Below are 26,265 nucleotides of genomic sequence, written 5' to 3'. Positions count from 1 at the left end.
CCTCGTGGGCGCCCCCGCCGCCGCCGCGGAGTCGGTAGGGGCTTGGAGATCCCCGAGGGGGCGGACCAGCACCTCCTTTGTTCCTGGGAGCCCGGGATCGGGGGGTTGCGTCACCCCTAAGGAGATGCCGAGTCCGGGGAAACTTTGTTGGAAACTGGGCTCCGACAGAGGTCCCCGGGAGGCCCCGGTGGGAATGGGGGGCTCCTCCGCTTGCCGTGCGCCCCCACCCTGTTGCTCTTCCCGCCTCCCCTAGGCCTCGCCCCGCCGCGGGCTCCAGGCTCGGACGTGACTAAGCCGGTGTCACCTTCCTCCCCCCGCCCCCTCGCACCCCTTCCCGCACCCCGCACCTTCCTTGGTGATCCAGGGACAGGCCCGGAGGCCCGAGCCTTCCTCCTCGCCCCCTCGGCGCGGGGAGCGGGCAGCTCCAGAACCCGAGATGCCTGGGGATGAGGGGCTGCGAGTCCTCGAGAGGGGGAGGAGTTAGGGTTCCGCGGCTCGCGGTTTCACACGCCGGGGAGTGGAGGACTAAGTCCTGACCTCACTCTGGCCTCAGCGTTGCCACTGGCTTGTGACTTGGGGCAAGGCCCTGCCCCTGCTGAGTCTCAATTTCCCCATCTGCACCGAGGGCTTGGGGGAGTGGGGCAGGAGGTGACTGCATCTTTAGGGTCCGTCTTTACAAAGTTGAGACTCTGATCTTTCAAGGGTGGACGGCAGGGATGGTTGGGGCTCGGCACTTGGCCGTGCACCGCCCCCCCCCACACCTCCCCGGCCTCCCCCGGGGTTTATGTAAGAAGAGTGTTTATTTTTGCTCAGTGCAGACGGGAAATCGAAGCACCCACCTTGAGTGAGAGTGAGGTGAAGGGGGCTGGGGAGAGGGGGCCTCCGTGGGCACGGAGAAGCCGCCTTCTCGCTGCCCACTGGTCCCCATCCTAGTTTACAAAGCCCTGGGCCACCTGAAGCTCCATCCCAGCAGCCAGCTGGGGACAAGGGGGGCAACCTCTGGGAAGTTGAGGGCAAACGAATCTGCCTTCCAAGGGCCTGGGCTTTGTGCCCCCTTCCTGTCCTTAAACCCCGAGTCCCTGTTGTCAGTTCCTGCATGGGGTCCCCATTTCTCTGGGCTTCCTTAGGGGAGAGTCCTTTCTGCAGGGCAGGCTTCAGTGAGGAATGAATACGACCCTGAGCAATCACCCTCCAGCACAGTTTCCTGATACAGGTGTGCCTGGCAGTGTTCTAATCGCCGTCTAATGGCTGTTCTAATGGCTCTTCAACGACCTTAATTCTTGACAACCCTGTTTACTGCTCTTAAACTGGTCCTGAGGCTAGAAAGGTGAACTAACTTGTCCAGGGTCACTCAGCTAATTAGGGGCTGAGCAGATTCTCCCAGCTCTCATCTTAACTTGTAGTCTCATGCTACTCTGTGTGGCTGCTGCTGTGTCCCATCCGTGGATAACTCAAGACTAATTTAGTGTCTAAAGATCTGGGGTTGTTCCAGCCTCAAGGAATTCTGCAGTGGAAGGTGATAACTCCCCCAAACTAGGGGCAACCTTGCCAGAAAGTTAGTGGCTGAGCCAGGACTCCATCCCAAGCCTGCTGCTCCCTGGTGCAGAGGTCCTTACTAGGCCCTGAAGGATGTGTTGGAGCCCAGCAGTTGGGGAAGCAGCCAAAACAATGCCATGCTGGGTCCCGTGGGCCTGGGCAATAGGAGAGGAAAGACCCTGGAGATTGTGAGGCCAGTGCAGGGGCAATCACCTGCCAGTCTCAGCTCAGGGACTGCTGAGCCTGCAAGTCCTTGAGTGAGGAGCAGACAGCTGTGTCTCCGAAGGATGTGGTCTGGGGAGGGCTGTCAGCCCTGCGTGTGGTGACCCATCAGCTTGGGGAGAAGTCAGGCCTGAGCAGCTACTTCCTGAGAGGTGTTCTGTTTCGTCCTCACCGGAGTGCTCCGCTTCCTGGCTCATGTCACCGACCTCCCGCCTCTAACTGGGTCAGAGGGCTTCCCCTTTTGGCCCCACCACCCCCTTTCCTCCCAAGATTGTGGCCAGAAAAATCAGACCTCATCACAGTGGGTTAGACCAGTGGTCGGCAAACTGCGGCTCGCGAGCCACATGCGGCTCTTTGGCCCCTTGATCGTGGCTCTTCCACAAAATACCACGTGCGGGCTCACGTACAGTGCGATTGAAACTTCGTGGCCCATGCGCAGAAGTCGGTTTTCGGCCTGGGCGAGTCTATTTTGAAGAAGTGCTGTTGGTATTTGGCTCTGTTGACTAATGAGTTTGCCGACCACTGGGTTAGACCATAGCGATGATGCAGCCAGCCCTTCTTTGTAAGGTGGAGAAAACGGGGCGCAGGGAGAGGGTTTGCTGATAGCAGTTATGATTTGCTCGGTGCTTTTCCTCCGCCAGGTTGGGTATGTGGGAAGCACTCCTCAGAAAGGAAGCCGGTGGGGGTTGCACTGTGCCCACTCCACAAGCGAGGGAACTGAAAGTGGTAAAATGGGTACCACTTCAAAGTAGCAGAGAGCATCTACCATCAGAATCTGTCCCGTAGCCCCTCCAATAGTGCTCTTGGGACCGCTCCCCAAAGTTTAGGTGTAAGCCAAAGGCCTGCCCTCCCCTCGGGTGGTTCCCCCCACCCCCAGGTGCCACAAGCTTTGGGAAGTGAACCCGGGCTGAGCACCCTGCCTCTTCTCCATTTGGATGGGGCTTGCCATCCTAAACCAGTTCTTCCTGTCCAGCTGGGAGCATTCCCCTGAACTGCCTTCCTGCCACTCCCTCCCTGGCCAATTAAAGGCAGCCTTGTTTAGGGAGTCTCACCCCCAGGTGCGGCTGTCCAGGCCCAATCAGTTCTGGGGAATTGTCCCCCACCTCCCAGGTGCGGCTGTCCAGACCCAATTGGTTCTGGGGAATTGTCCCCCACCTACCAGGTGCGGCTGTCCAGGCCCAATCGGTTCTGGGGAATTGTCCCCCACCTACCAGTGTACTTTAGCTTGGAGATATTTCTGGTTTCCTTGAGAATTCTCTCCTTGATTGCATAGAGGTGGGGTTGGGGAGGAAGCCCAGGGTTCTAAGACCCTTGAGTGACCAGTGAGAGCTACCAAGCACCCAGGAGACTATGTGGGCCACAGTGTGGGGGCTGGGGAGTTCCATGAGGTTGAGTCCCTTTCCCTCTCTGGGTTGACATCCCTCATCTGTCAAATGGGATTTGAACCAAATGGCCTCCAGAGCCCTTTCCAGCTCGGGTATTTTATTAATGGCTAAGTACCTATATTCTGAAAGGGCTTTGGAAACTATAATGACATCTAAGATATCTCAAAGAAAGTTATGTTTGGTGAGGGAATGATCTACTCCACCAAATTCTGAATTGTGCGCTCCCAACCCCCTGCCCACACACGTGGACCCACCACTTCCACCCACACACACCGAGGCAGGAACTCTGCTGTTTCTTCTTAGTGAAACCCCTGTCTGTAGTTAGTATGCAGGCAATGTTTGTATGAATGAATAAGTAATATTCAGGCATGTAACTTCATTCTAAAAGGCGCACTGAGATTATTTAATACCGATGTGAATGCCTCCTGGTGTACTGTGAGGTAGGCATGATTATCTCCATTTTTACAAGAAACTGATGCTCAAAAGAATGCAGTGGTTTGCCAAGGTCAGAACAAGGTCTGTGTGACAACGCTAGATGTTTGCCTTGATCGACCTCAGACAACATTCCAGATCAGGAAACTGGCGGGGTTGAAGGTAGGTAGATACCTTAGGTTCTACGTCTGAATTGCCGGGTGACCTTGAGCAATATGCCCTATCTCTGGATCTCGGGGTCCCCAACTTTAAAACGAAGAGGTTGGACCAGCGCCCTTCAGGGTCCTTCCTGTCCTGAGAGCCGACTGCTAGGGGGAGGAGCGCTCTCTTGGCCTTCCTGGTAAAGAGCCCGAAAGAGAGAAGTTGGGGGTGGAGAGGGACATTCATCTCCTGCCATCCCCAGCTCCTGGAAACAGAGGGCTTTTCCAAGGACTTGGAGTGCTGAGCGGCCTGAATGAGGGACTGGGAGAGCCAGGCTGGGCTACCCGCCCCAGCTCCCTCCTGGGAGGAATTGACTCCTAGCTGTCCTCGGCCTCCCGGACCGCTGGGTGTGATTTCCAAATGACGTTTAAAATTGGGGAAAGGGGCTGGACGGGGCTGTGAGTCACTGGGGAAAAGCGGTAGCTGGCCTGGCTTGCCTGAGTCACCCATTCCTTCCCACCTCTGGGCTGTAGGATGGCTCTGTGGTGGGGATATTGCCATGGGCTCCAGAGGTTTACCTTGTCCTGTGAGAGCCTGTTAAAGAGTCAGCATCTCAGTGCCCAGGGCCTTGAGGGAACACACAAGTCCTTCACGGTGCCTGGCCCTGTGTGTGGACTTTGAAAGGAGAGAATTCAGCCAGTCCTCAGAACTGGTTATTTGGCCTCTGCTCAGCGGGTCTTGTCTTGCCTTTCCTTTCCTTTCCTTTCCTTTCCTTTCCGTTCCGTTCCGTTCCGTTCCTTTCCTTTCCTTTCCTTTCCTTTCCTTTCCTTTCCTTTCCTTTTCTTTTTTCCTTCTCTTCTCTTTTCTCTTTTCTTTTCTTTTCTTTTCTTCTTTCTTTTCTTTCTGCAAAACTAAGGCTGCAACTGCTCTGAGTTTATAGAGCAAAGCTGGTCCAGTCCAGACTGGATTTGGCCCCAGGAATCTTGGTGTGTTGGACGCCCCCCTCCTTTCTTCCCGAGACTGGCCAGAGGGCATTGGGACACTGGTTTGGAGTTAGGCAGACCGGACTCCAGAGGTGTGAAGTCCTACCTGACAGCGTGGGCCCCTCACTCACTCAGTTTCTTGGTCTGTAAGATCTGGATTGAGGGGAGGCTTGTAGATGACAAGACCGCAAATAAAGGCCCCAGTACCGTGCCGGTAGGAGGAGGTGTGCTAAGTGGCAGTGCCCTCTTTGTCCAGGCCGCTTAGATGCCACCTGGTACCTTTGAGGAACCCACCCCCTTGGTCTCTGGGAACTTTTTCCCTTCCTCCCTTTCTAACCCAGAGCCACAAAGTGGTGAGGGAGGAGTCCAGGGTGGGGCTGATGGAGCCCAAATCTGATTTGTTTATCTTAGAAGTGGCTGTTTGCTAATTATCTGATGGGTTTATATTTAATCAAGAACCAGTTCCCGGCAGCACCACCCTCCTGGCCCACCCTCCTGGGCCAATCTGTAGGAACCCGTTGTTGAGCAGTTTGCAGCCTGGAAGGAGAGGGGGCAGGGGGGTTGCAGGGGCTAGACCACTGGGACACAGCCCCGGACTTAGGGTGCCCCTCCCGAGTTGGAGGGCCATGTTAGAGGCTGACTGAAGATCGGGCTCTGGGCTTTGGTGTGTGTGCCTGTGGTGCGGGGGACAGTGGACAGAAAGAGTCGTGTTCTGAAAAGCCAGTTTTCCTGTGTTTTCATTGCCTGGTGCCTAGAGAGGATGGAAGAGGAGGCATTTGTTAGCAGTTGGGGCCTGATTTAACCCTAGAAAGGCGTACGACAAACCCGACCACTCGGGCAGGTTTGTTATTAACTCGCTGCTGACCTTTGGGTGCCGCCCCACATCTCCTGTCTGCTGGAGGCCCGGTGCCAGAACAGCCCGCGTCCCATCCCAGCTCTGCCGCTCACCCTTCAGCGACACACAGTTAGTTAATAAGTCACTTTGCCGATGGGAGCCCGTGTCCTCTATAAAACACCTGTGTCACTCGAGGGTCATAATCGAAGTTTGGCAAACTTGTAAAGTGCTGGCTTACGTTTAGTTTAGTATTACCAGCTAGACAAGGGTTCTTAACCAGGCCAGAGGCTGGCTTTGGAAAGGTGGCCTGGACCCATGTTGAAAATGTAAACCGATGGCTACAGTTCTTGGGGTTCAAAACTCTCTTTTTTCCAGAGGGCTCTATGAGTCCCCCAAAGCTCACTCTGATCTGAACAGTTCTTTCTGGCTTTGGCCTTCTGCAGTCCCCCTACCTACCCCTCCAAGTTCCCACCCACTGCTGTGTCCCTGTTACTCCCCACTCCCACCCTCCCTCCAGGCCCTCCAACTCAGCCCCACCCCCTCACTCTGCACGTCCCCTTCCCAGTCCTTCAGGGCTGCCCCAGTTTTCTCTGGCACAGCAGAAGCGGCTGCTAGTCAGGTGACACCTGGGGTAATGGAAAGGGGAGGCAGGGAGAGGCTGGTATGTGTGGAAACAGTGACTTGATGGAGCCTGCTGGACATGGCCAGGCCTGCAGGGACTGGCTGTACCACTCCAGCCTGGGGGTATGGGGGCAGGGGTGACCGGTGGCTGGGCGAGTCACCAGGAGTAGGGGAAGCTGGGCTGAGATGTCTTTGGGACAGACTGACTTGGTCTGCAGCGGTGGCTTCCCCAAGTGGTAGGGGAGGCTTCGAAGGGGCAGGAAGCCAGTACCCAGAGCTGATCCAGTTAGCTCAGACAAGGCTATCGACTCTGCTCTTGAGAACAGGGAGGCTTGCTCATGTCTTCCCCGTCATCCAGCAGGGACCTCGGATCCAGGATCCGCTGCCTAGATTACAAACCCCAGCTTCAATGCACCTCTGTCTCCACAGCCCTGCGGGAGCCAGCCCCTCCCGCTATCTCCACCGGTAATCGGAGCAGTGCCCAGCTTGGTTACCAGGCCTCAAGACAGAGGGAGGCTTGTCTCTTTGAGAACTGTCTTTGGTGGGGAAACCAAGGCCCAGAGAGGCAATCTTCCAAGATCGCCCAGGGAGTTAGTGACGGGGTGTGACGTCAGCTCCTGACAGGGGGACATCCAGAGGCTCTAAAAGCTCCCTCCCCTGCCCCCATTCCTAGCTGGCACCCCAGGATCCTGGAGCCCTTGCTGTGGGAATGGGCTGCCCTGGGGTGGAGGAGGGGCAGGGCGGGCAGGGGTTTGGTGGAAAGCTGGCTGCTGGCAGTGCCAGGCCTGGCTACTCTCCTGAGTGATTGTGTTCCAGTAACCCGACCTCAGAGTGGGCAGAGCTGACATTCGAACCCCCACCCCACCCCCAGACCTGGCTTAACCCTTCAGGTACCACAGGCCAGGTTGTGTATTGGTGTGTGGCTATTTTTGCTTTCTGTATATATATATATTTTTTAAAATATATTTTATTGATTTTTTACAGAGAGGAAGGGAGAGGGATAGAGAGTTAGAAACATCAATGAGAGAGAAACATCGACCAGCTGCCTCCTGCACACTCCCCACTGGGGATGTGCCCGCAACCAAGGTACATGCCCTTGACCGGAATTGAACCTGGGACCCTTGAGTCCGCAGGCCGATGCTCTATCCACTGAGCCAAACCGGTTAGGGCTGTATATTTTTTTCATCCCCAAGTCTGGTCAGGATATACTCTGGCATCGAATTTTCAGTCATCTGCTTAGGACAGTTGCTCCAAGTTGTGTGACCTTGGGCAGGTCTCTGCCCATCTTAGGGTCCTTCTCCCTGCACAGCCTGAAGGGGACGTGATTGGTTGTGGAAAAGTCTCTGACCCAGGATAGTGTATGTCCCTTCTCACTTTGCAAAGTATCTCCAACCACCTTCTTTCTAGGAATTGCTTCAGCAACTTTTCCCAGGACCCTCTGACCCTTTGACCATTAACCCCCTTATCCAGAAGGAAGACAGGTGGGGATTAATAACAGCCACTATTCATTGAGCACCTGCTGTGTGCCAGGCCACATGCTGGGCCCCTTGCACACACTAATGCATTTCACGTAATCCTCCTCATTCTGCCAGGTGCTCCGAGCCTTAGTTACCAAAAGAGCAAACTGAGGAATCAAGCCCCCAGACTCCTATAGTTTTGCTTATGAATCTGCTTTTTCAGGAAACTACTCTAGTGGAGCCTTCCTTTCTGCCGGGGCGTAGAGAGGCCTGATGGTGGCCCTCAGGTTTTGCTCATTCTGGGGGGGATGCCTGACCTTCAAAGGGAGGTGGGGTGAGAGTGACTGTGTCAGTGGTCCCTTCTGGAGATCTCCTGCCAGGATCCCTCTGCTGGGTGTAGTCACGGAGCCCAGGTGCTCACTAACCTGCCCCGCCACACACCCATTTCCCTTCTGGTCTCACCTCCTGAAAGAAGGGTCAAGTGTGTCCCGGACCCTGACCCTACCTCCCGTAGGGAAGAGCCAGGTGGGCGAAGGCTCTCCTCCCTCCTCGAACCAGTTCATAGCTAACCAAGCCCTGACCCTGAACTTCTCCCTGGTGCCCTAGCCAACTTTCTGTTCTTTTGTTTAAGCAATATCACTTTCAACTCTGTTTACTTGCTGGCCAGGGGAAAGGGTGCCCTGAAGGCCTGGCCTGGCAGTGTGGGCTGTGGGATTGGGGTGGAAAGGTGAAGCGTGGGTGGCAGCAAGAAGTTTGGCTGTGGCTAAGACATAGTCTTGAGAAAGATGGAATCCCAGCTCTGTCACACTCTAACTCTGTGACTTCAGATGAATAACTCAACCGAACCTGCAAAATGGGTAGAACACCCTACCAGTTTGTGCCAACAAAACGAACTCGTATAGAGAAGAACCTGGCTTGGTGCCCGGCATGCAGAGGGCACGTGTGCTAGCCGCCCCAGCCCCCAGGCTTGTCCTGGGTGACAAAAGCTGTAGCATTTGGGGTAGGGTTGGGGTCCTTTTCCTAGCTTCATGCCTCTAGCCTAGGCACTGGAAGGGGGTATATCTGGAGTGACAGCAACTGCCGGTGGACCTGTTGAGACCCTTCGGGGCAGCCAAAACCCTGGAAGAGGGAGGGAGGACAACTGCAGCCCGAGCGCCAGGAGACCTCCGTTCCAAGTACAACCCTGCGACCAGCTGCTTGGGTGACCTTGGCCAAGCCCCTGGCCCTTTAATCTGTCTGCTGGCTTATAACATGAGACGCATGGGCTCGGTGGCCTCAGATACCTTCCGTTGGCAGGTGTTAGTCCCTTTAGAACAAAGCAGCACCTACCTCTCTTCTTCCCGCGGACAGTGTGGGGAAGCACTCAGCACCTCTAAGCCTCCAGGCACCAGCCCCGTGCGCACCAGCCCCAGGGCCGGCAGGTCCATGAGACCCAGGCCCCTGCCTTGTTCCCCTGGTGATATCTCTTGTGTGTCTGTGAGAGGGACAAAGACGGGGTGACCCAAGGTTCCCAGAGAGGATGCCTGTGCGTGAACACACGTGTGACTACATGTTCCCTGGGCAGGGATGGGGTGAGCTGAGGTGAACAGACCACATCCTTAGCCAGGAGCAGGGTGGGGTCCTTCTCTGATCAGGGCTGGGCCTGGCTGCGGGGTGGCCTGGTTCTCCAAAGGTACTCCAGGCTGAATGAGCCTTGCTGATAAGAAGGTGGGGAGAGGGTGGACCATTGGCACCCACCTCTACACTCAGAGGGATGATTACCCACAAGCCCCTGCAACTCAGTCCTGTCTTGCTGGCCTAGCCTTAAAGGGTCCTGCTGGAGTTGAAGAAGGACTTAATTTCCTGTTTCCTCTGATCAGCACACCTCACAATTCTGCCACGCCCCTGACTGGCTGTAGGAGTGCACGCAGGCTCACCAAATGCAGCCTTTCGGGACCCCGTCCTTTTAGAGCCGGAACAGGTATCTAGTGGGGTCGAGTCCTGACCATGCACTTGCCTCCTGGTGTGACCTTAGACAAGTCCTTTTTCCTCCCCAGGAACCGCGTATGAATATGAAGGGTTATGGATGACCAGGTGATCACAAAGAGGGCTGAACTGGGAATAAATCTGGTGCCATGCACACCCCCTCAGTCTTCATGTTACCAGCATAAGACGGGGGTAGTTCCTATCAACCAATCAGTGTGCTAACCCTGGCTGTTTCGAAACACATACTGGAAGGCAGGCTCAGAAGCAACATTATATGGCTCCTGGGGACAAGCAGGGGGAGGGAGGATCTCAGCCTGAAACAGTCCCTGTCGGGACCCCAGCCGCTGTCTTGAGGACTGGAGCTCTGGCTCCCACAGCCAGTCCGATCTTCAGGCCAGGCCAACAAGGGGCCATAGCACCATCTTTCCCTCCTCAGCTCCTTTGACCTCCATGGAACAGGGCTCCAGGGTAGGCGGGCACTCTATGTGTGTCGTGTGTTTATGCAAGTGGGTCTATGACGTAGACTCTATGTGTATGTGGGTAAAGGCACAGGGGACCCATGCTTGGGTTCTGGTCCAGTGTGGCCATTTTTGGCCTGTGTGAACTTGGGCAAGTGAGTTTACCTTTCTAAGCCCCCCACCCCCGCCCCTCCTCACCCCCTTTCTACTTCTGTGAAAAACACATCTATTTGCAGAACCACTTCATGCTAAGTGCTTAGCTAGGCAAGCCACAGAGGTCCTGCTCTCAGGTCCTGGGCCCCAGAGGAGAGGGACCCCTCCCCAGGGACCGGCACCTTGTGCAATCCCGGAGAAGCCTTACTTTTGAGCTGCCAAACCAAAGCCGCAGGCACAGGGCTGTGCGCGGGGGCTGGAATTCCAATGCCAGCGGCTCACAGCTCCTGATTCCCCAGTCATGAAGTCATCCCTAACCCCTTCTGGCTCCCCACCCCCACGTGTGCCAAGTGGTCAGCAGATTCTCCCCTCCTGTGGGAGGTGCAGTGCCTCCCCACTGCCTTCCTCCCAGCCTGGCCCACTCCCTTTCCAGAATCCAGCTTATGCCCGCGTGGGAGTGGAAGAGGGCCTGACAGGTTCCGCCCGCCTCTCCCCGGAAACCAGCGGAGGGAGTGCAGGAGGCTCCTGGGCCCTTCCTGCAATGGTAACCTTGTCTTAGGCACCAGCATTCCTTCCTGGGCTCCCCTGGCAGCCTTGGTGGGTGAAGGACAGCCTGGGCATCAGAAACTGAGATTGGCCTCTGTGGTCTGCAAGCGATGTAGCTAACTCACTGTGTGAACTTGGGCCAGTCAGTGACTGTCCGGGGCTAGTATTCTCTCAAATTCTGTGACATGAGAGGGCAGGACGTCCCTGGCCTCTCTCCAGCTGGTATTCTGTGGTTCTGAGCAGCACCCTGACCTCCTGCAGTTAGGGGTTCTGGGAAAGAAGATGAGACACTGTTGGGGGGCGGGCGGCGGCGCGTGTATTGAACTTAATCAAAACCCTAACCCTAGCCCTAACCAGTTTGGCTCAGTGGATAGAGCGTCGGCCTGCGGACTGAAGGGTCCCAGGTTCGATTCCGGTCAAGGGCATGTACCTTGGTTTCGGGCACATCCCCAGGACGGGGTGTGCAGGAGGCAGCTGATTGATGTTTTTCTCTCATCGATGTTTCTAACTCTCTATCCCTCTCCCTTCCTCTCTGTAAAAAATCAATAAAATATATATATTTTTTAAAAAAAACCCTAACCCTCTGGCAAATAGTAGACACTTTAATATTTGAATTAATTAGTGCAATCATGAACTTGGCCCAGGACTGCTGTTCTGTGAGCAGACAGAACCTTAGCCCAGGAGCTGAGAGGAAGGTCGGGAGCCCAGTAGCTGATGTCCTATAGGACCTTGAGAAGGTTCTTTACTTCCCTGGCTAGGCCTTTGTTACTTTCCTTTTAAAAGCTTCTCGGTCGGGGTGGACCTAAGATTCTGCTGTGACCAGTGGGTCCCCATGGGTAGGGGCTGAGCAACACTGATGGGCGCTGGAGCAGGGGGTCCCTGGGGCAGGAACTGTGCCTCCCCCTGTCCCGCACAGTGTTGGTGGCAGAGTAGATGTGTGGGAGCTCTTGGGAAGCATGTGTTTATGCACTCCTGACTCACTAGGCCTGGGCAACGCCCTGACCTGAGGCTGTCCCGGGGTGTGGGTGAGCCAGCCCTGCCCGTCCCAGCCAAGTCTGACTCAGCTGGGAAAGGGGTCCCAGAGCCAGCAGCCCTCTCCAACCGGGGGTGAATCAGCTCAGCAGCATCACAGAACTCCGGCATAGGGCATCCTCCGCCGGCCTGGGTGGGTGGGAACACTGGCTCTGAAGTCAGGCGGCCCGACATGGAATCCTCACTCCTCCATCGGCCACTTCTGTCACCGAAAGAAAATGATTTGATGTCTTTAATGCCCACTTTCCTTGCTTGTAAAATAGGGTTAAAGTTAAAGAACAGGCCCTGACACATAGCAAGTGCTTAGTAAATGGTACCTGGTACTGTATTTAGATTCTGATTATTACCACCTTTATTATTTATGGGAAAGAGACTTGCCTAAGGCCCCACGCAAGTTGGAGGCCAGGAGGAGTCCAGGACCCAGGACTCCAGGCTCTGGCCTGGTCCCCTTCCAGCGCCTCAGTTTACTTTCTCGAATGCCCTTTTCACTGCCTTTTGGGGCTCAGGGGGCTGTTATAGACCACTGTGGGGGCTATTGGCTGATCTGTTTCCTTTTTTCACCCTAGATCCGAGAGACCGAGGTCATCGACCCCCAAGACCTACAAGGCCGATACTTTTCCGGACCCCTACCAGACGACGAGGACGTGGGGGAGCCGGGGCAGGAACTCGATGACTTTGAGCTGTCTGGCTCTGGAGATCTGGGTATGGAGGGTGCAGTGGGCAGGCTGGGGGCACGGGGCCAGAGGGAATGTTCACTCTCCTCATGGGAGGGTGACTTTTGTGGGGATTTTCCTAGAGTGCTCCTCCCTGCTCAAATAAGAGGACGAAAAGTAACTGGATCAGCCATTTCCACCCCTGAGACCCTCCCTGGTTGTTTGTAGCTCTAGGTTTTCTGAGCAGCAGCCTGGATTGTCCACCTAGGCCAGTGGTTCTCAACCTGTGGGTCGCGACCCCTTTGGCGGTCAAATGACCCTTTCACAGGGGTCACCTAAGACCATCCTGTATATCAGATATTTACATTACGATTCATAACAGTAGCCACATTACAGTTATGAAGTAGCAACGAAAATAATTTTATGGTTGGGTCACAACATGAGGAACTGTATTTAAAGGGCCAGAAGGTTGAGAACCATTGACCTAGGACGTAGTGAGAGTGGGGTGGTGTGGGAAGAACTGAGTGTTTTCCTTCCTTTGAAAAGGAAAAAGACCTGGGGGTGTTTCAGGGCAGAGGGGTGGGTGGGAAATCAAGAATAATCCCTTGCTTCAGAGGGAGTGGGAGTGGGTGAAGGCACCCCGGCTTCTTGAGGCTGGACCTGGAGCTAGGGTCTTGTGTGGTCCTTGGTGACCTCCTGGCCCTGACTGCTGGACTAGACAGCTACTAGGAACATCCCTACTGTGTGCAGGGTGGCAGAATGATTCAAAGCTTGAGCTTTGGATTCACATAGTCCTGAGTTCAAACTGTCAGCCTGTGGCCTCTGAACCTTGGTTTTTAAGTCTGTAAAATGGGAAGAGAAATGACATTACATCTGTGTTTTGGGCACTGTACTCACTTGAAGCTCTGCACATACCGAGTGCTAAGTAAATGTTTTAATATTGCAATTCTGCTGTTTAATATTGCCATCTGGAGTCTTGCCTTTTCAAATGAGGCCCCTGGGGATCTTGTTAAAATGTAGGGTCTGGTTCAGTGGGCCCTGAAATTCTGTATTTCTCACCGGTCCCTCAGGTGTGCTGTTGGTCCCTGGATGCACCTTTTACTGAGCAAGGGGTTGGAGTTGACAAAGCATCTGTCCAGCTACCAGCTCACCATTCCTCACCATTCCGGGAAAGAGCAGGGGAGGCAGGTGTCAGGACCCCCATTTTACAGATGAGATGACTGAGGCTGGAGTGGAAACGGGTCACTTGCTGGACATGGAGCATTTGGGAGCTGCTTATAAGTGTGGTCTCCCAGCAGCCATGGCTGAAAGAGGGTCAATCATTTGGGGGTAACTGACCTCACACTCACACCGTCTTTCTGAACTTACAGATGACTCAGAGGACCCCAAGGTCTTCCCCGAAGTAATCCAACCCTTGGTAAGTAACCGCATGCCTTGCTTCTCCCCCTGCTCTTCTGTAACACCTGTTGAGAGGGGCAGACTAAGTGAGGATGTGACCTCACTCTGCAAGAAGACTTTTACTTGTGGCCCTGGGATCCTTGGGGGCAGGCACAACTGTGGGCATGGGTAGGCCATCTTTCCTACAAGGATAATCACTCAACAGTTAGATGTGTTTCCAGCCCCTTTTCTGTGCTTTTATGGGTATTCTGTGCCATACATTTTTTACTTAAAGTGGTCATGAGTATTTCCCCACATAATTAAATATTCTTCCTGTTTTTAGAGGCTGCATGATTCACCCAGCTCTCCTGATTGATGAAAAAGTTGTTTATAACTTTTTGATATTCTGAAATTATAACACCACAGCAAACATCTGATACAACTATCTGATTAGCATCTTAAGGCAGAGTCCCAGAGGCAAAATTGCTGCCTCAATGGGCAAGCAATTTCTGCAGTTTGGCTAAACCTTCCCTCCAGAGTGGTTACTCTTAAAATACCCACTGAGCAGCAATGAGTGGGGACACCTGCTTCCTTGTGCCCTTGGTCACATTCATTCCCATTTTGAGAGACTAACTAGAAAAGTTGTGGAGGTTGTGGCTGACTCCTGCTCCAGGGCCACGTGGTTCAGTCAGCAAGAAGGCAGAACCAGATTCCCCGCCTGGCTGAACGTCCCTGTCCCCTGCCCTGGGTCTCTCCCCAAACTGTACTGAACCTTTCTCTTCTGTCCCCATCCAGGTGCCCTTAGATAACCACATTCCTGAGAGGGCAGGGCCTGGGAGCCGGGTCCCCACCCAACCCAAGGAACTGGAGGAGAATGAGGTCATCCCCAAGGGGCTCTCACCACTGCTGGAAGGGAACGAGGATGTGTCCAACAAGGTGTCCATGTCCAGCACTGCCCAGAGCAGCAACATCTTTGAGAGAAAAGAGGTCCTGGCGGGTAAGGTTCCTGCTCCTCACAGGACGGGGAGGGTTCAGTGGGAGGCAGTGCCTCAGGCAGGGGCACCTTACAGCCACACTCAGGGTGTCCCACCTTAGAGGTGGGGCCCAAGGGGGCTGTGACTGTGCAGTCTGGTGGAGGGGAGAATAATTGCACATCAAAGTCTTCTAAAGAATAGACAGCTGAGTCATTCACTCACCTTAAATCCCTCTCTTATTTTCAAAGCATTTTCACCTCCTGGGTTTGGTACTTAGGGATTTAATTATTAAAAGTCAACATTCTTTGAAAATCTCCCCCTGCCCCCGACTCTATATCACCTGACAGGCTTCTGACCTTGGCTGAGAAGCTTTTGAACCTCAGTGGAGAGGAGCCTCAGTTGCCTCCTCTCTAAGTGGGGACAGTGACACCTCCTGAGGTTGGTACAACGACTCCATGGAAAATAGAATCTGAAATAACTAGGCAAACTCTAAAGGGCTATTCTGATTTGTTAGTATGGTATGGTAACTTAAAACATGAGGTCAAGGTGAGAGGCAACAAGGGTTTTATTTGAGATCCAAAAGAGTAGCTAGTCGGGAAGCACCGATTCAGGCTCAAATAGTGTTCTGAGTAGGAGGTGAAGGCAAGGGGTATTTATGAAATAGGGAAAGGGAATAATTACATGAATAGAAGGAAGGAGTGCCTATGGGTGTTATATAGCTAAGAAAACAGATAAACTAGCATAGTGATGCTAATTCTAAAGAATGCCTTTCATTTTCAGTCATGATATCTGCTTTCCCATTATCTTTGCGAACAGTTGCTTGGAATACAATGCTGCTTTAGGCCCAGTCCTTCCAAAGGTTATTTTGTCCATTTTTAACATTCCAAAGGTTTGAAGAGTAACACCTGCAAGGCATTTTCTCCAGTATGGCAGCTCCGGCTCCATTTTTCTTTTTTTTAATAAGAGTAGTACAAACTACTCTTTTTTTAAAAATATATTTTGTTGATTTTTTACAGAGAGGAAGGGAGAGGGATAGAAAGTTAGAAACACCGATGAGAGAGAAACATCGATCAGTTGTCTCCTGCACACCCTCTACTTGGAATGTGCCTGCAACCAAGATACATGCCCTTGACTGGAATTGAACCTGGGACCCTTCAGTCTGAAGGTCCATGCTCTATCCACTGAGCCAAACCGGTTAGGGCCAGCTCCATTTTTTAAAAAAATATATATTTTTATTGATTTCAGAGAGAGAGAAAAAGAGAGGGAGAGAGATAGAAACATCAATGATGGAGAGAATCATCCCTCGGCTGCCTCCTGCACACCTCCTACTGGGGACCTGGCCTGAAACCCGGGCATGTTCCCTGACCCAGAATCAAATTGTGACCTCCTGGTTCATAGGTTGACTCTCAACCACTGAGCCACACCGGCTGGGCAAAAGAAAGGATCTTGCCTACACCTGGCAGATGAGGCTCCTGGAAGCCTAACCCCAGGTGACTTTGGGTCCATCTCAGCCCTGACCCTGGGCCCCTGGTACCTGAGGCAATGCTCTTTTTATTTTCCCTTCACTACTTTCTGTGTGATGCACAGCGGGGTGGGGGTGCTGTCAGAACTAGAGGAGCCCTTAGAGACCATTTAGTCTTTTAAGTTTCTTCTAAGGCTCTTTGGTTGAACTGTTTTAAAGCCTCCCCCACCTTTCTTCAACCACAGAGTTTCATTTTCGGCTGCATGTGTGGGATTCACAGAAGGTTTTGCTTTTACCAACTAAGGGTTCTATGACTTTTTTTCTTAATGGCTTAAAAAAAAACCCCATAAAAGTGGCTTTAAAAACCACTGATCTATTCTAAGCAACTGTTTCTTATACTGAGGAAGCTGATGCCTAGAGAAGGCAACCCACTGGCCTTGGGTCACATAGCAAGAGGCAGGATGAAGTTAGGTCCTCTTCCATCTTGCAGCAGAGAAAGCCACCAGTACACGATCTTCATGTGACGTTATGTTGTTGAGCTCGCTGAGGCAGGGCCCTCCCATCCCACCTTTTTGTTTTACTTTATTTTAAAATATATTTTTATTGATTTCAGAGAGGAAGGGAGAGGGAGAGAGAGAGAGAGAAACATCAATGAGAGAGAATCATTGATCAGCTGCTTCCGGCATGCCCCCTACTAAGGATCCAGCCCACAACCGGGGCATGTGCCTTTGACTGGAATCAAACCCGGGACCCTTCAATCCGCAGGCCAACGCTCTCTTCTCTGAGCCAAACCAGCCAGGACCCATCCCACCTTTTTAAACAGCACCTGGGAGTTTATGGAGTGCTTTGCTATGTGCATGTGATTCATGTTCTCCTCTCATTAGAGTCCCCACAACAACCCTATCAGATGGGTATGGTTATCGATTCTGTTACAGAGAGGGAAATGATGACTCTGAGAAACCAAATCACTTGTCCAAAGTCATAAAACCAGAAAGTGGTAGACCTGGCCTTTGACTCTAGGACCACAGTCACTTCTAAGACTGTAATTGAACTTTGACCTTGAGGGGAGTCCCAGCACAGAACTACTAGAAGAGCCGGGGCCCTCGGAGGGAAAGGTGCGGATGACAAGAATGGGGTTGGCACTCGAAATCCTTTTCCTGGCATCTCCTGGGGGCACTTTGTTGCTGCTTCTCATAGAGTTTTAGCCAAGAAAGAACCTTCCTTGCCTCCTGTGGCCCCATTCTCTGCATAGCTTTGGAGTGTGTGCAGGGACAGAAAATTAATTAATCTCCTTAGCCTGAGTAAGTCCGAATTAGGGGACTCAATCTGCCACAGAAAGGATCCCTGCCTCCTCCACAAACAAAAGGAGCCATTCTGGCCTCTTGGCCGAGTGCAGAGGACATCCTGGAGTTAGGAGCCCACATCTGCCTGACCCTGGCCAGCTGCCCCGGGCTGTGCTCTTCTCTGAGCCCAGCTGTGAGTGTCATTTTACTGCTGTATCAGGTGCGACTCAGGGTGCTAGGGATGCAGATAGAAACCACAAACATTTACAGTTTATGATTTTGATTTTGCAATGGGTGAGATGAAGGAACTTAAAGTCACACAACCTGTAAGTGGGGGGGGTGGGGGGTGGGTGGGAGGATACCCTAGGCCTTAACCACTGATCATAGACCGCTATCTATAATTATCTAGGACACAGGATGGACATGATAGTGTGTTACACCTGTGCATGGTAGCACATACACTGTCTATAGAAGTGTAGGCCAGCATGCGTACAGGGGCACACAGGCACAGCTAGAGGACTGCGCAGTAAGTGTATGTCTGCGACCATTTCCACAGCCGCAGTTTTTCTTGCTTCTGGCTCAGTTACGGCTAAGCTGCTCCTGGGGAGTCGACCTGGTGTTTGGAAAGAGCCAGCTTTGGACTCGGACAGATGGGGTTGGAATGGTGGCTTTGCCACTCTGGCCCTATGGCCTTCAGTGACTCCCCATGACCCCCTTCTCATAAGTGAGGCCGTGAGGATCAAATAAGACCTCAGCATGCAGGGCTCAGGCAGTGTGACGGTGAGGATGTCTCGTCGTAAGAGAACCAACTGTAGCCGTGGGAGGGTCCCCGAAGGCCTGAGGAGCTGCTCTCACCTGCTGTCCCTTTCCCCTCCAGCTCTGATTGTGGGCGGCACTGTGGGCATCCTCTTTGCCGTTTTCCTGGTCCTGCTGCTGATGCACCGCATGAAGAAAAAGGACGAAGGCAGCTACGACCTGGGCAAGAAGCCCATCTACAAAAAAGCCCCCACCAACGAGTTCTACGCCTGAAGCTTCCTTGTGGACACCGGCTTGGACTTGAGGGGGGCAAGAAGCCGGAGGATTTGGGAGGGTGGACTTTAGAGTAGGGGGAGGACAACCTAATATTGACCTGTCAGCATCTTCAGCTCTGATTCCATTGTAAGGGACGGGAAACACATCATCTTCTGTTCCTGCCTGCCTCTGGATTTGCTGGGTCTCCATGGTCCCAGCAGAAAAAAATGAGGCTCACCTTGGCCTTTCCAAAGGCAAGTCTAGGATTGCATTATTTCTGCATCTTCCAGTTTAGAATCTAGGCCCTGCTTAGAGCCCGTACTGACCACGCCTCATCCAGAGCCGCTCTGAGGCTGTCGAATGTGTCCTGCTGGAGGTCTGTCTCCAGCGCCTTCCTCCCTGCCCTGCCCTTTCATAGCCGGCCCCTCTGCCAGGAACTGGGAGAAGGAACTAGAACCATCCGCACCTTGAGATGTGCCCATCGAAGGGCACTGTGTCCACACTACAGGAGTCTCTGTGGTATACCTTGGGCCATTGGGCCCTTTAAGTGACTTTTGGAAATCAACCTTTTTTATTTGGGGAGGGGCGGGGGGAGCTGAAAGTTCATATTGAAATGGGTTTGTAGAATTTTTGTAAATCTATTTTTAGTAGGGGTTTTTTTGTTTTTGTTTCGACAGTTCATTCCTTTGTGTAGAGTCTCTGCCTGGGCAGGAGTGCACCGGTGCCGAGGCTGTCTCTGCTCTCTTGCACATTTCCACTGTACCTGCTAAGTTTGTATTTAATGGTTGTTTGGTTTTGTTTTTTGGTTTTTGGTTTCTGTTTCTCGAAAATGAGAGGAGAGCCGGAGATATGATTTTTTTTTATTTTTTTTTTTACTATTTATAGCTTCCGACAGGGCCTCGCTTTTTCTGTTTTCCTTCAAGTCCCCTCCCCATTTCATCAGACTTTACAGTCCTCCGCTCACGACTCTGACCCTTTCTGAAGCTGCTTCCTCTAAGAAGTGGATTTTGCTGAGACATAGTTTTCTAGCAGATCCCAAATATATAATGTAAGGGATGGTGGGATATGTGTGTCTCTTTTCTAGTAATATATTATTATTCTTTCTTGGTTCTAGAAAAATAGATAAATATATTTTTTCAGGAGATAGTGTGATATTCCCATTTGAAGCTGGCTGGGCGGTTGAGTGAGTGGATTTTTATATGGTTGAGGGAGGTTTTTGCCTGTTTCTCTTGCCCCTGGTGCCTTTTCACGGGGCTAGAATAGTTGAGGGTAGATAGTTCTGCCTTCCTTTTAGCTTCTGCTTTGAACTCAGCTGGTGTTCCTCATTTCTCCAAATTTAAGAGAAAATTGGAGAGCTGTGCTAGCCAATACAGTAACCACCAGCCACAGGTGGCTAAGTCAATTAGAATTACATCAAGTTAAAAACCCATTCCTCAGTTACACTAACCGCATTTCAAGTGCTCAGTTGCCACATGTGGCTAGTGGCTACTGTAGTGAGCAGGCAGGTCGAGGCCATTTCTGTCTGTTGGACAGCACTGCTGGAGAACTAAGCTGGCTTAGCAGTCACAGCCCCAGCTTTGCTGGCGTGACCTTTGCCTTCCTGGGCAAAGGACGGGGTAGGGGAGGGCTGATTACGCCCTAGCTCGGAGCCTGTTACCCATGACCTTCCCTTCCAGAGAGGAGGGCTTGGTGGCCTCGCCTGAGTAGGCTGCATCTTCTGACCCCACTGGCTGGGGTGGGGGGAATCAGCCTCACTTCCTGAACCCTTCACCCCCACAACCCAGGGTTCCCAGCTGGCTGGGTCCTCTTCTCCATCCCCCACCCACCCATCCCCAGGTCCTTTCCTCTGGCTGTGTTGGATGTGAGCACCTCTTGTAGCCCTTCACACTGTTGTCTGTTACTGACTTTTTGATAAAGAGATAATAAAACCTGATACTTTCTAGATCTCCTGTCTCTGTGGTTTTAAAGTTCATAAGAAGTTCTCTCCGGGCTGTTTCCCTTGGCTTCAGTGGAGCTTGAGAGGACTGCCCTGCCCAAATGCCCTTTGGGGAGGCAGACAGTGGAGGCAGAGATGTGGGAAGCCAGGAAAGGCCTGGAGAAGATGGAAGAAGTGGGAGTGTGCGCCCGGTGGCCTGCAGGGCACGCACGCTTACCTCTGTGTTGCATAGATGGTACCGTGTTTAACAAACACACAGAAGTCCTTGATTAGTTGCCAACTAGAAATGAGGCCATTTCCTATAAAAATCCAGGTTCCTCACTTCTCTTGGGGGAAAACGATTTGACAACTCTCAGGCAGCATGGCAACAATTAGCTGCAGCAGGCAGGAGCCCACCTACACGTGGCTTCTCCACCTCGACACAGACTGTCCACCAGCTTCGCTCACGTCGTCAGCTTGGCCTCAGCGGGCATTGTAACTGGCGGACTCTAGACAATTCTTTTGATCCCTCATCCTCACAGCAACGCTGGGAGGTGGGTAAGATCCTTTTTACCTAGCAGACCACCAGCAAGTCCATTCTGTGCTTAACACCTGAACTCACTTAATCGTCACAATTCCGCACAGTAAGGTCCTGTTAGCACCCCCATTTTACAGGTGAGGAAACTAGCTAAGAGGTTAAATAACTCGCCCACATTGACACACCTACCAATGGATCAGACCCTGGCTGGTGGGCTCCAGAGTGCTCACAATCACACTATCCAAGGGTTTGGGTCAGGGTCCCTTCACCGGGGCTGCTCAGGCCCCACAAACCCCCCTCTGAAGCAAGGAGTCTGGTCTCAAAGCTCTTCTGAGACCCCTGCCACACTTGGCTTTCCTGAGCCCCAGGAGGCTTGAGGGGTCTCTGCTCCTTGTAACTGGAGTCTTGGAAAAGCCCTCACATCTGTTCCATTGGTGGTGTCCAAACTGCCTGCTCGTTTTGAGTCATTAGGGGTTTGGGGATGAGCTTGGTAGAGTGGTCCCCACTTCAACACTTTATAACCAAAGTGAGTCCATAAGGAGTTTGGTCCCAAGGTCATGCCTTTCTCCAGGACTTTGCCTGCTCCTCCCATCCCCCACCCCTGCCCCAGGTGGCGAGCAGCCAGTTACAGCAGGTGTTTACCACTTCACCACTGAAAGCATTATTGTGTCACCGCTGCCCTGCCTGCCTTTGTCAATTGGGGCCTGGAACAGAGCCAAGCCTTACCGTGGGGCCCTTTTTGGTGAGTGTGGTCAATGTTGACCCTTGCAAAACTTATTATTGTGTTATTGGTTTCATTCCCCTTAAAGCCACTTCCTCTCTCTCTTACCATCTTCATGGTCTATTGCCTGAGCAGTCCACATCCTCCCCAGGGAGGAAGGTCCCTGAGAATTTCACCCACACCATGGTTATGAGTTCTCTTTGAGGAAACCCAATTTAAACAAGAGAGAAAGCAAGAGACCCAAAGGTCCATGCTTAAGCCAGAAAGTTAGTTTGTTCATGGTGGAACCTCAGGCAGCATGAAAGCTGGTCAATTGGGAGATTTTGGAACAAATTTTTAACCTTATTCTCACTATGTGCCCTGCCGCCTGCTTTCTGCCCCTTGTAACCCCCAACTCCCCCCTACAGCTAGAAGCAAACTAAAAGTATTAAATACTCTTAGGTAGAGAATTAAAAGGACCTCAGAGCACCAGACTTAGCATCCGTAGTATAGGATTCAAATCAGGCTCTGTCCTCAAACCTGCTCTGAGAACTCCATGGGCCTTCTCTCTCAGAGCCTCAGTTTCCCCATCTATAAAAATGAGGAGGAAATGTGAATGGGAGCAATGTTTCTCAACCCTGGAAGGTTCTGATCCTGAGAGCTTGAAAAAGTGAAGATTAACTTGAGGAAAACTCAATTCTCAGGAAGGGAACAGTGCCACCTGCCGATTTCACTTTGCACTTGCAATCTCCAGATAACTGCCAATGCAATGGAATGCAATTTGGTATTTATTGAGCCCAACTCAATAATCAAGCATTGTACTGCGCCCTCCAGGATATGCAGCGATGAGCTTTCCACTTGAAGCTCATCGTCTATAGGAGACACTTGAAATGTACATAAAGCCCTTTATTCCAAGGGGGACATGGTCCCAAGTGAGGTGTTCCACAAGGTGGAAAGCCTGAAACCAGGGCCTGCTTTATGGTCATGTGACGTGTCCAGTCACAATAGGCCTTGTGCCTAGCAGGGCCCAGCCTTGATTTCAGGCTCTGCCGTCGCTGTCTTGAAATCCTGAATAATTTTGGCACAAGGGGCATACATTTTTTTTGCACCGGGCCCTACACATTGTGTAGCCGATCCTGCCTTGGGGAAATCTTGGAGGTGGTGCCATCTGAGCTGGGTTTGGAGAACGGGGTGGTAGTGGCAGGAGAGGAAAGGAGGAAACCTATTTTAGTGTGGAAGAAGGGGTGGAGTCAGTCCTGAGACCTTGGAAACTGGGTGATGAGGGGGAGGAGATAAAAGATGAAGGGCTATGTGGGGAGTGGGCAGGGAGGGGAGTTTGATGTTCCATGGATTCAGGCTCAGGCTAGGAGGACCTCCAAGGACAGCCCAGCAGCTGGAACTCAGGCTAGGGCTGGAACTTTGCGGTCATAGACTTCCAGGAGGGTGTGCGGGTGAGACCAAGCGTTCTAGGGTGCCCTGAGGCAAGCTGCACGGCTGGGCCAGGGCTCTCAGGCCAACCTAGGTTCTTGGCTTCCACCATGCCTGCCTGTGGAGTGGCAGAGGAAGTCCTTGAGGGCAGGGCTGGATGGGCCCTTGAGCCCCAACTTCCTGTGTGGTGGGCTGCGACACTCCTCTTAGCCTCCTCCGAGTGGCTTCCTGCTTCAACACCATCGCAGGCACGGAGCCCAAGCTCTCCTGAGGTGTGCACTCAAGTCGGGGACATTTCCCATTCGACTTGTGCCCTGCATTCCTTGGCCAGGATTTGCTCTCGGCGGCCACGAGAGGCCTTGAACAAGCTGCTCCTTCCCTGTGACAGGGGGTTCACCCTGCTGATCGAGGCCCTGGGGCGTCTAAAGAGCAAACCTCTTGGGAAGGGTCAGCATCTTCTTTCTCACGGGGCTTTCCATGTTCTGAGGGAGGAGTTCTGCAGGAAATGAGCCCCTCCTCAGAGTTCAAGGAAAGTTCAGGTGGGGTTGGGGGGAGGGAGGTGAGAACCCTGAACCAACATTTCAGACTGGTTCTCTCCGTTTGGCACCATGAGGAGCTAGTGCAGGTCGCTGGCACCTGTGATATGTGTGCCTGGTTCCAACAGCCAGAGTCAGGACCCTGCCTGATTCTTCTGCTTCCCTGGAGAGCACAGAGCAGGCAGAGGGTGGACAGGCTGCGTAGGGACGGCCTGTGACTTGGTCTCCGGGCCCCATGCAGAGAAGCTTCTCTGGCAGCTGGGGTACTGCCCAGTTGATCTCAGGTGTGTCTGGAGTTGTCCTGGGAAAGTTTTATTCTGTCCTGTGTTCCCCTCTGTGTCTGGGGCGCATCTTTGCTTGGGGTGGGGGAGGGGTAATTCATTGCCAGAGTGGACAGGTGGCCTCCATGGCAGGCAGAGGGTCAGGGCTGCTGGCTTCTTCTCTAGAAAGGGCCCACAGGACAGGCTATCTGCTCACGGCACCGTGTTTCCTCCTGTGTGTGTGTCGGGGTGGGGGGGGGAGTACACTGGGCACCCCTCTCCTTGTGCAGGTGGGTCATACAGATTAGAGTCTCACTTGGAATGGGGGGGGCGTGCTGCTAGCACAGCAGAGTAACCCCTGACCCTCAGGACCGCATCTTATTGGGCCTACAAGAGAAGTGCCTGTGTGGATAGTTAAGATGGCAAGACCTTCCCAATGCCCCGGCACCTGCCCAACCACTAAAGATGTGAGCCAAAGAGGAAACACAGGCAAGGGCACTGCGCCTGCCTCCAGCCATAGGGAGTACAAGGAAGGGCAGGTCTTCGTGTTCCAGGGTAGAACCCGGGGCTCCAGGTGGGACCCGGGGGCGCCAGGTGGTACTTGACACTCCCGACAGATCTCATACTCCGATCAGGACCCGTGCTCCCGGGTCTGTAGGCCAGGCCTGGGCGTGAGAAACGATGTGAGACACAGAGACAGAGAAAGACAAAGATGGAGCGACAGGGCACACAGACAGACATCTATAAAGTTACTGAAGGAGAGAGATTGATTTAGAGAGTGAAACGGAGACAGAGGCGGGAGAGCCACACTCTGAGTGCACGCAAAGAGCATCTTCCTAGATGTCAAAGGAGGAGCAGCTGCTCGGGGAGGACCCGCAGGGCCGGAGTCCATGGCGAGAGCCTCTGCGGCTGCTGGACTGGGCCTTCCCTCGCATCCGGCAAATTGGGCCGAGGGCCGGGCGGGGCAGCCGGGGCGCCTAGGTCTGGATGAAGAGGTGGAAGTTGGTGCGCGTGAACTCGCGGTGAATGCTCTCCAGCTCGCGCACCAGGCTCACCGCCACCGTGATGGGTGTGCGCAGCCAGCGCCAGTCGCTGCCGAAGGCGGCCACCACCGGCACCACGCACACCAGGGACCGCGGGCTCCTGGGGCGGGGCGCGGGGGTCGGGCTGCGGTGACATCCGGGAGGGCTGATGACAAGCACCCTCCTCTCCCCTTCCCGGTGCCCAAGGAGGCCCCCCCGCCCATACCTGTACATGGTCTCGGCCTCCACGTCCCCGAACCACACCTTGAGCCCCGCGTGGAAGTTCTCACCGTGGAGCTCCAGCGTGGCCACGTCACCCCCACCACTCAGCTAGGAGAGGGGGGGACCGGGAGGTGTGGGGGAAGGGGTGGCCACAGGCCTGCTGCCCTCCCTCCCAGCGCCTCATCCGCCAGCGCAGACGGCCCACCAGAGTCCTCCTCCCCCGCACCCTCACCCCCATTCACCTCGAGGGTGCTGATGAGTGGCACCGGGGTGACCGGCTCCCGGGTGCACGCCAGGCTGGTGCTGAAGGAGAATTCCACCGACTCGGTGCCTATGATGGTCCAGCAAGAGCTGTCGTTGAGCAACGCCCTATTCGCCTCCTTGGGGCAGGGGGAGGCCTGAGCGGAGACGCGAGGGGAGGGGCAGGAGCTCTGGTTGGCGGGGCCTGGGCTTCAGCCCCAGGCGCTGCGGTTTACCTGCCCTTGGAGCTTGGACAAGGCCCCTCAGTTCTCCCAGAGTTAAATAAGTTCGCCTATTTTGTTAGGATTCTAGAATTCTATGTTAACGCTGCAATGCTGTGCCCTAACATTCTACAGTTCTATGACTTGCAATCTTATGATTCGAATGGACTTTGCTCAATAATACTCAATACTCTTGTTGTTTTTATTTACAGTCTACAATTTTATATTCCAACCTTCTATGACTCTAATAGTCTTTGGGAAGGAGTACTGCTCAGTAATATTATTTTTTTACACATTCTCTGAGTCTGTCTCCATAGTCTCTGGTTCTGGCATTCCCTGGGAGCAAGTAGAGCTCATTATGACGATGATGGTCTTACATGCTGTGTGTGGTTCTCTGCATTCTGACTTTCTAAGATGCTTGGTGCTGATAATCTCTACTCCTCACCTGGAACTGCACCACCTTCTCTGTGGCGAGACACAGGTAGGTGCCGCCGCCTCCAGGAGGGCCCCCAGGAAACTGGAGTGCACACTTGTGCAGCTGGGAGATGGGCTCGTCCACGTCGAGGAGTGCACACTGTTTGGCTACTTTGCGGATGATCTACAACAAAAAGGTGACAGGAAGTGTGACAGCCAGGTGCCTGGGTGCCGGATGCTCAC

The 26,265-nt window shown here is 53.3% G+C and overlaps 2 protein-coding genes and 1 long non-coding RNA gene across 3 annotated transcripts in view; 1 reads left to right on the top strand and 2 right to left on the bottom strand.

Moving 5' to 3' along the window:
* Position 1: 1 nt before the first annotated feature.
* On the top strand, positions 2–20,471 carry SDC4 (syndecan 4; the record flags this gene model as incomplete). Its single annotated transcript, XM_006753516.2, has 5 exons — positions 2–34; positions 12,333–12,468; positions 13,790–13,836; positions 14,592–14,793; positions 18,393–20,471. Coding segments are annotated over 5 exons (570 nt in total), but the record flags the coding sequence as incomplete, so codon positions are not given.
* Positions 6,595–12,318, bottom strand: LOC107182914. Its single transcript, XR_001513671.1, has 3 exons — positions 12,187–12,318; positions 11,730–11,732; positions 6,595–6,608 (listed from the first exon to the last, which is right to left on the bottom strand). It is a non-coding gene; the product is annotated as an uncharacterized LOC107182914 (long non-coding RNA).
* Positions 20,472–24,880: 4,409 nt separating the features above from the next.
* Positions 24,881–26,265, bottom strand: part of RBPJL (recombination signal binding protein for immunoglobulin kappa J region-like) — a 6,527-nt gene continuing 5,142 nt past the window's right edge. The window contains exons 7-10 of the mRNA XM_006753515.2: positions 26,054–26,206; positions 25,390–25,545; positions 25,152–25,255; positions 24,881–25,046 (exon numbers count right to left, since the gene is read on the bottom strand). Of these exons, the coding sequence (XP_006753578.1) occupies positions 24,881–25,046; positions 25,152–25,255; positions 25,390–25,545; positions 26,054–26,206 (579 nt within the window). The remainder of the gene's footprint in view (positions 25,047–25,151; positions 25,256–25,389; positions 25,546–26,053; positions 26,207–26,265) is intronic.

This window comes from Myotis davidii, unplaced genomic scaffold, assembly GCF_000327345.1.
Source record: "Myotis davidii unplaced genomic scaffold, ASM32734v1 scaffold4152, whole genome shotgun sequence".
Lineage (NCBI taxonomy): Eukaryota > Metazoa > Chordata > Mammalia > Chiroptera > Vespertilionidae > Myotis > Myotis davidii.
This window is presented reverse-complemented; position numbering and strand designations above follow the sequence as displayed.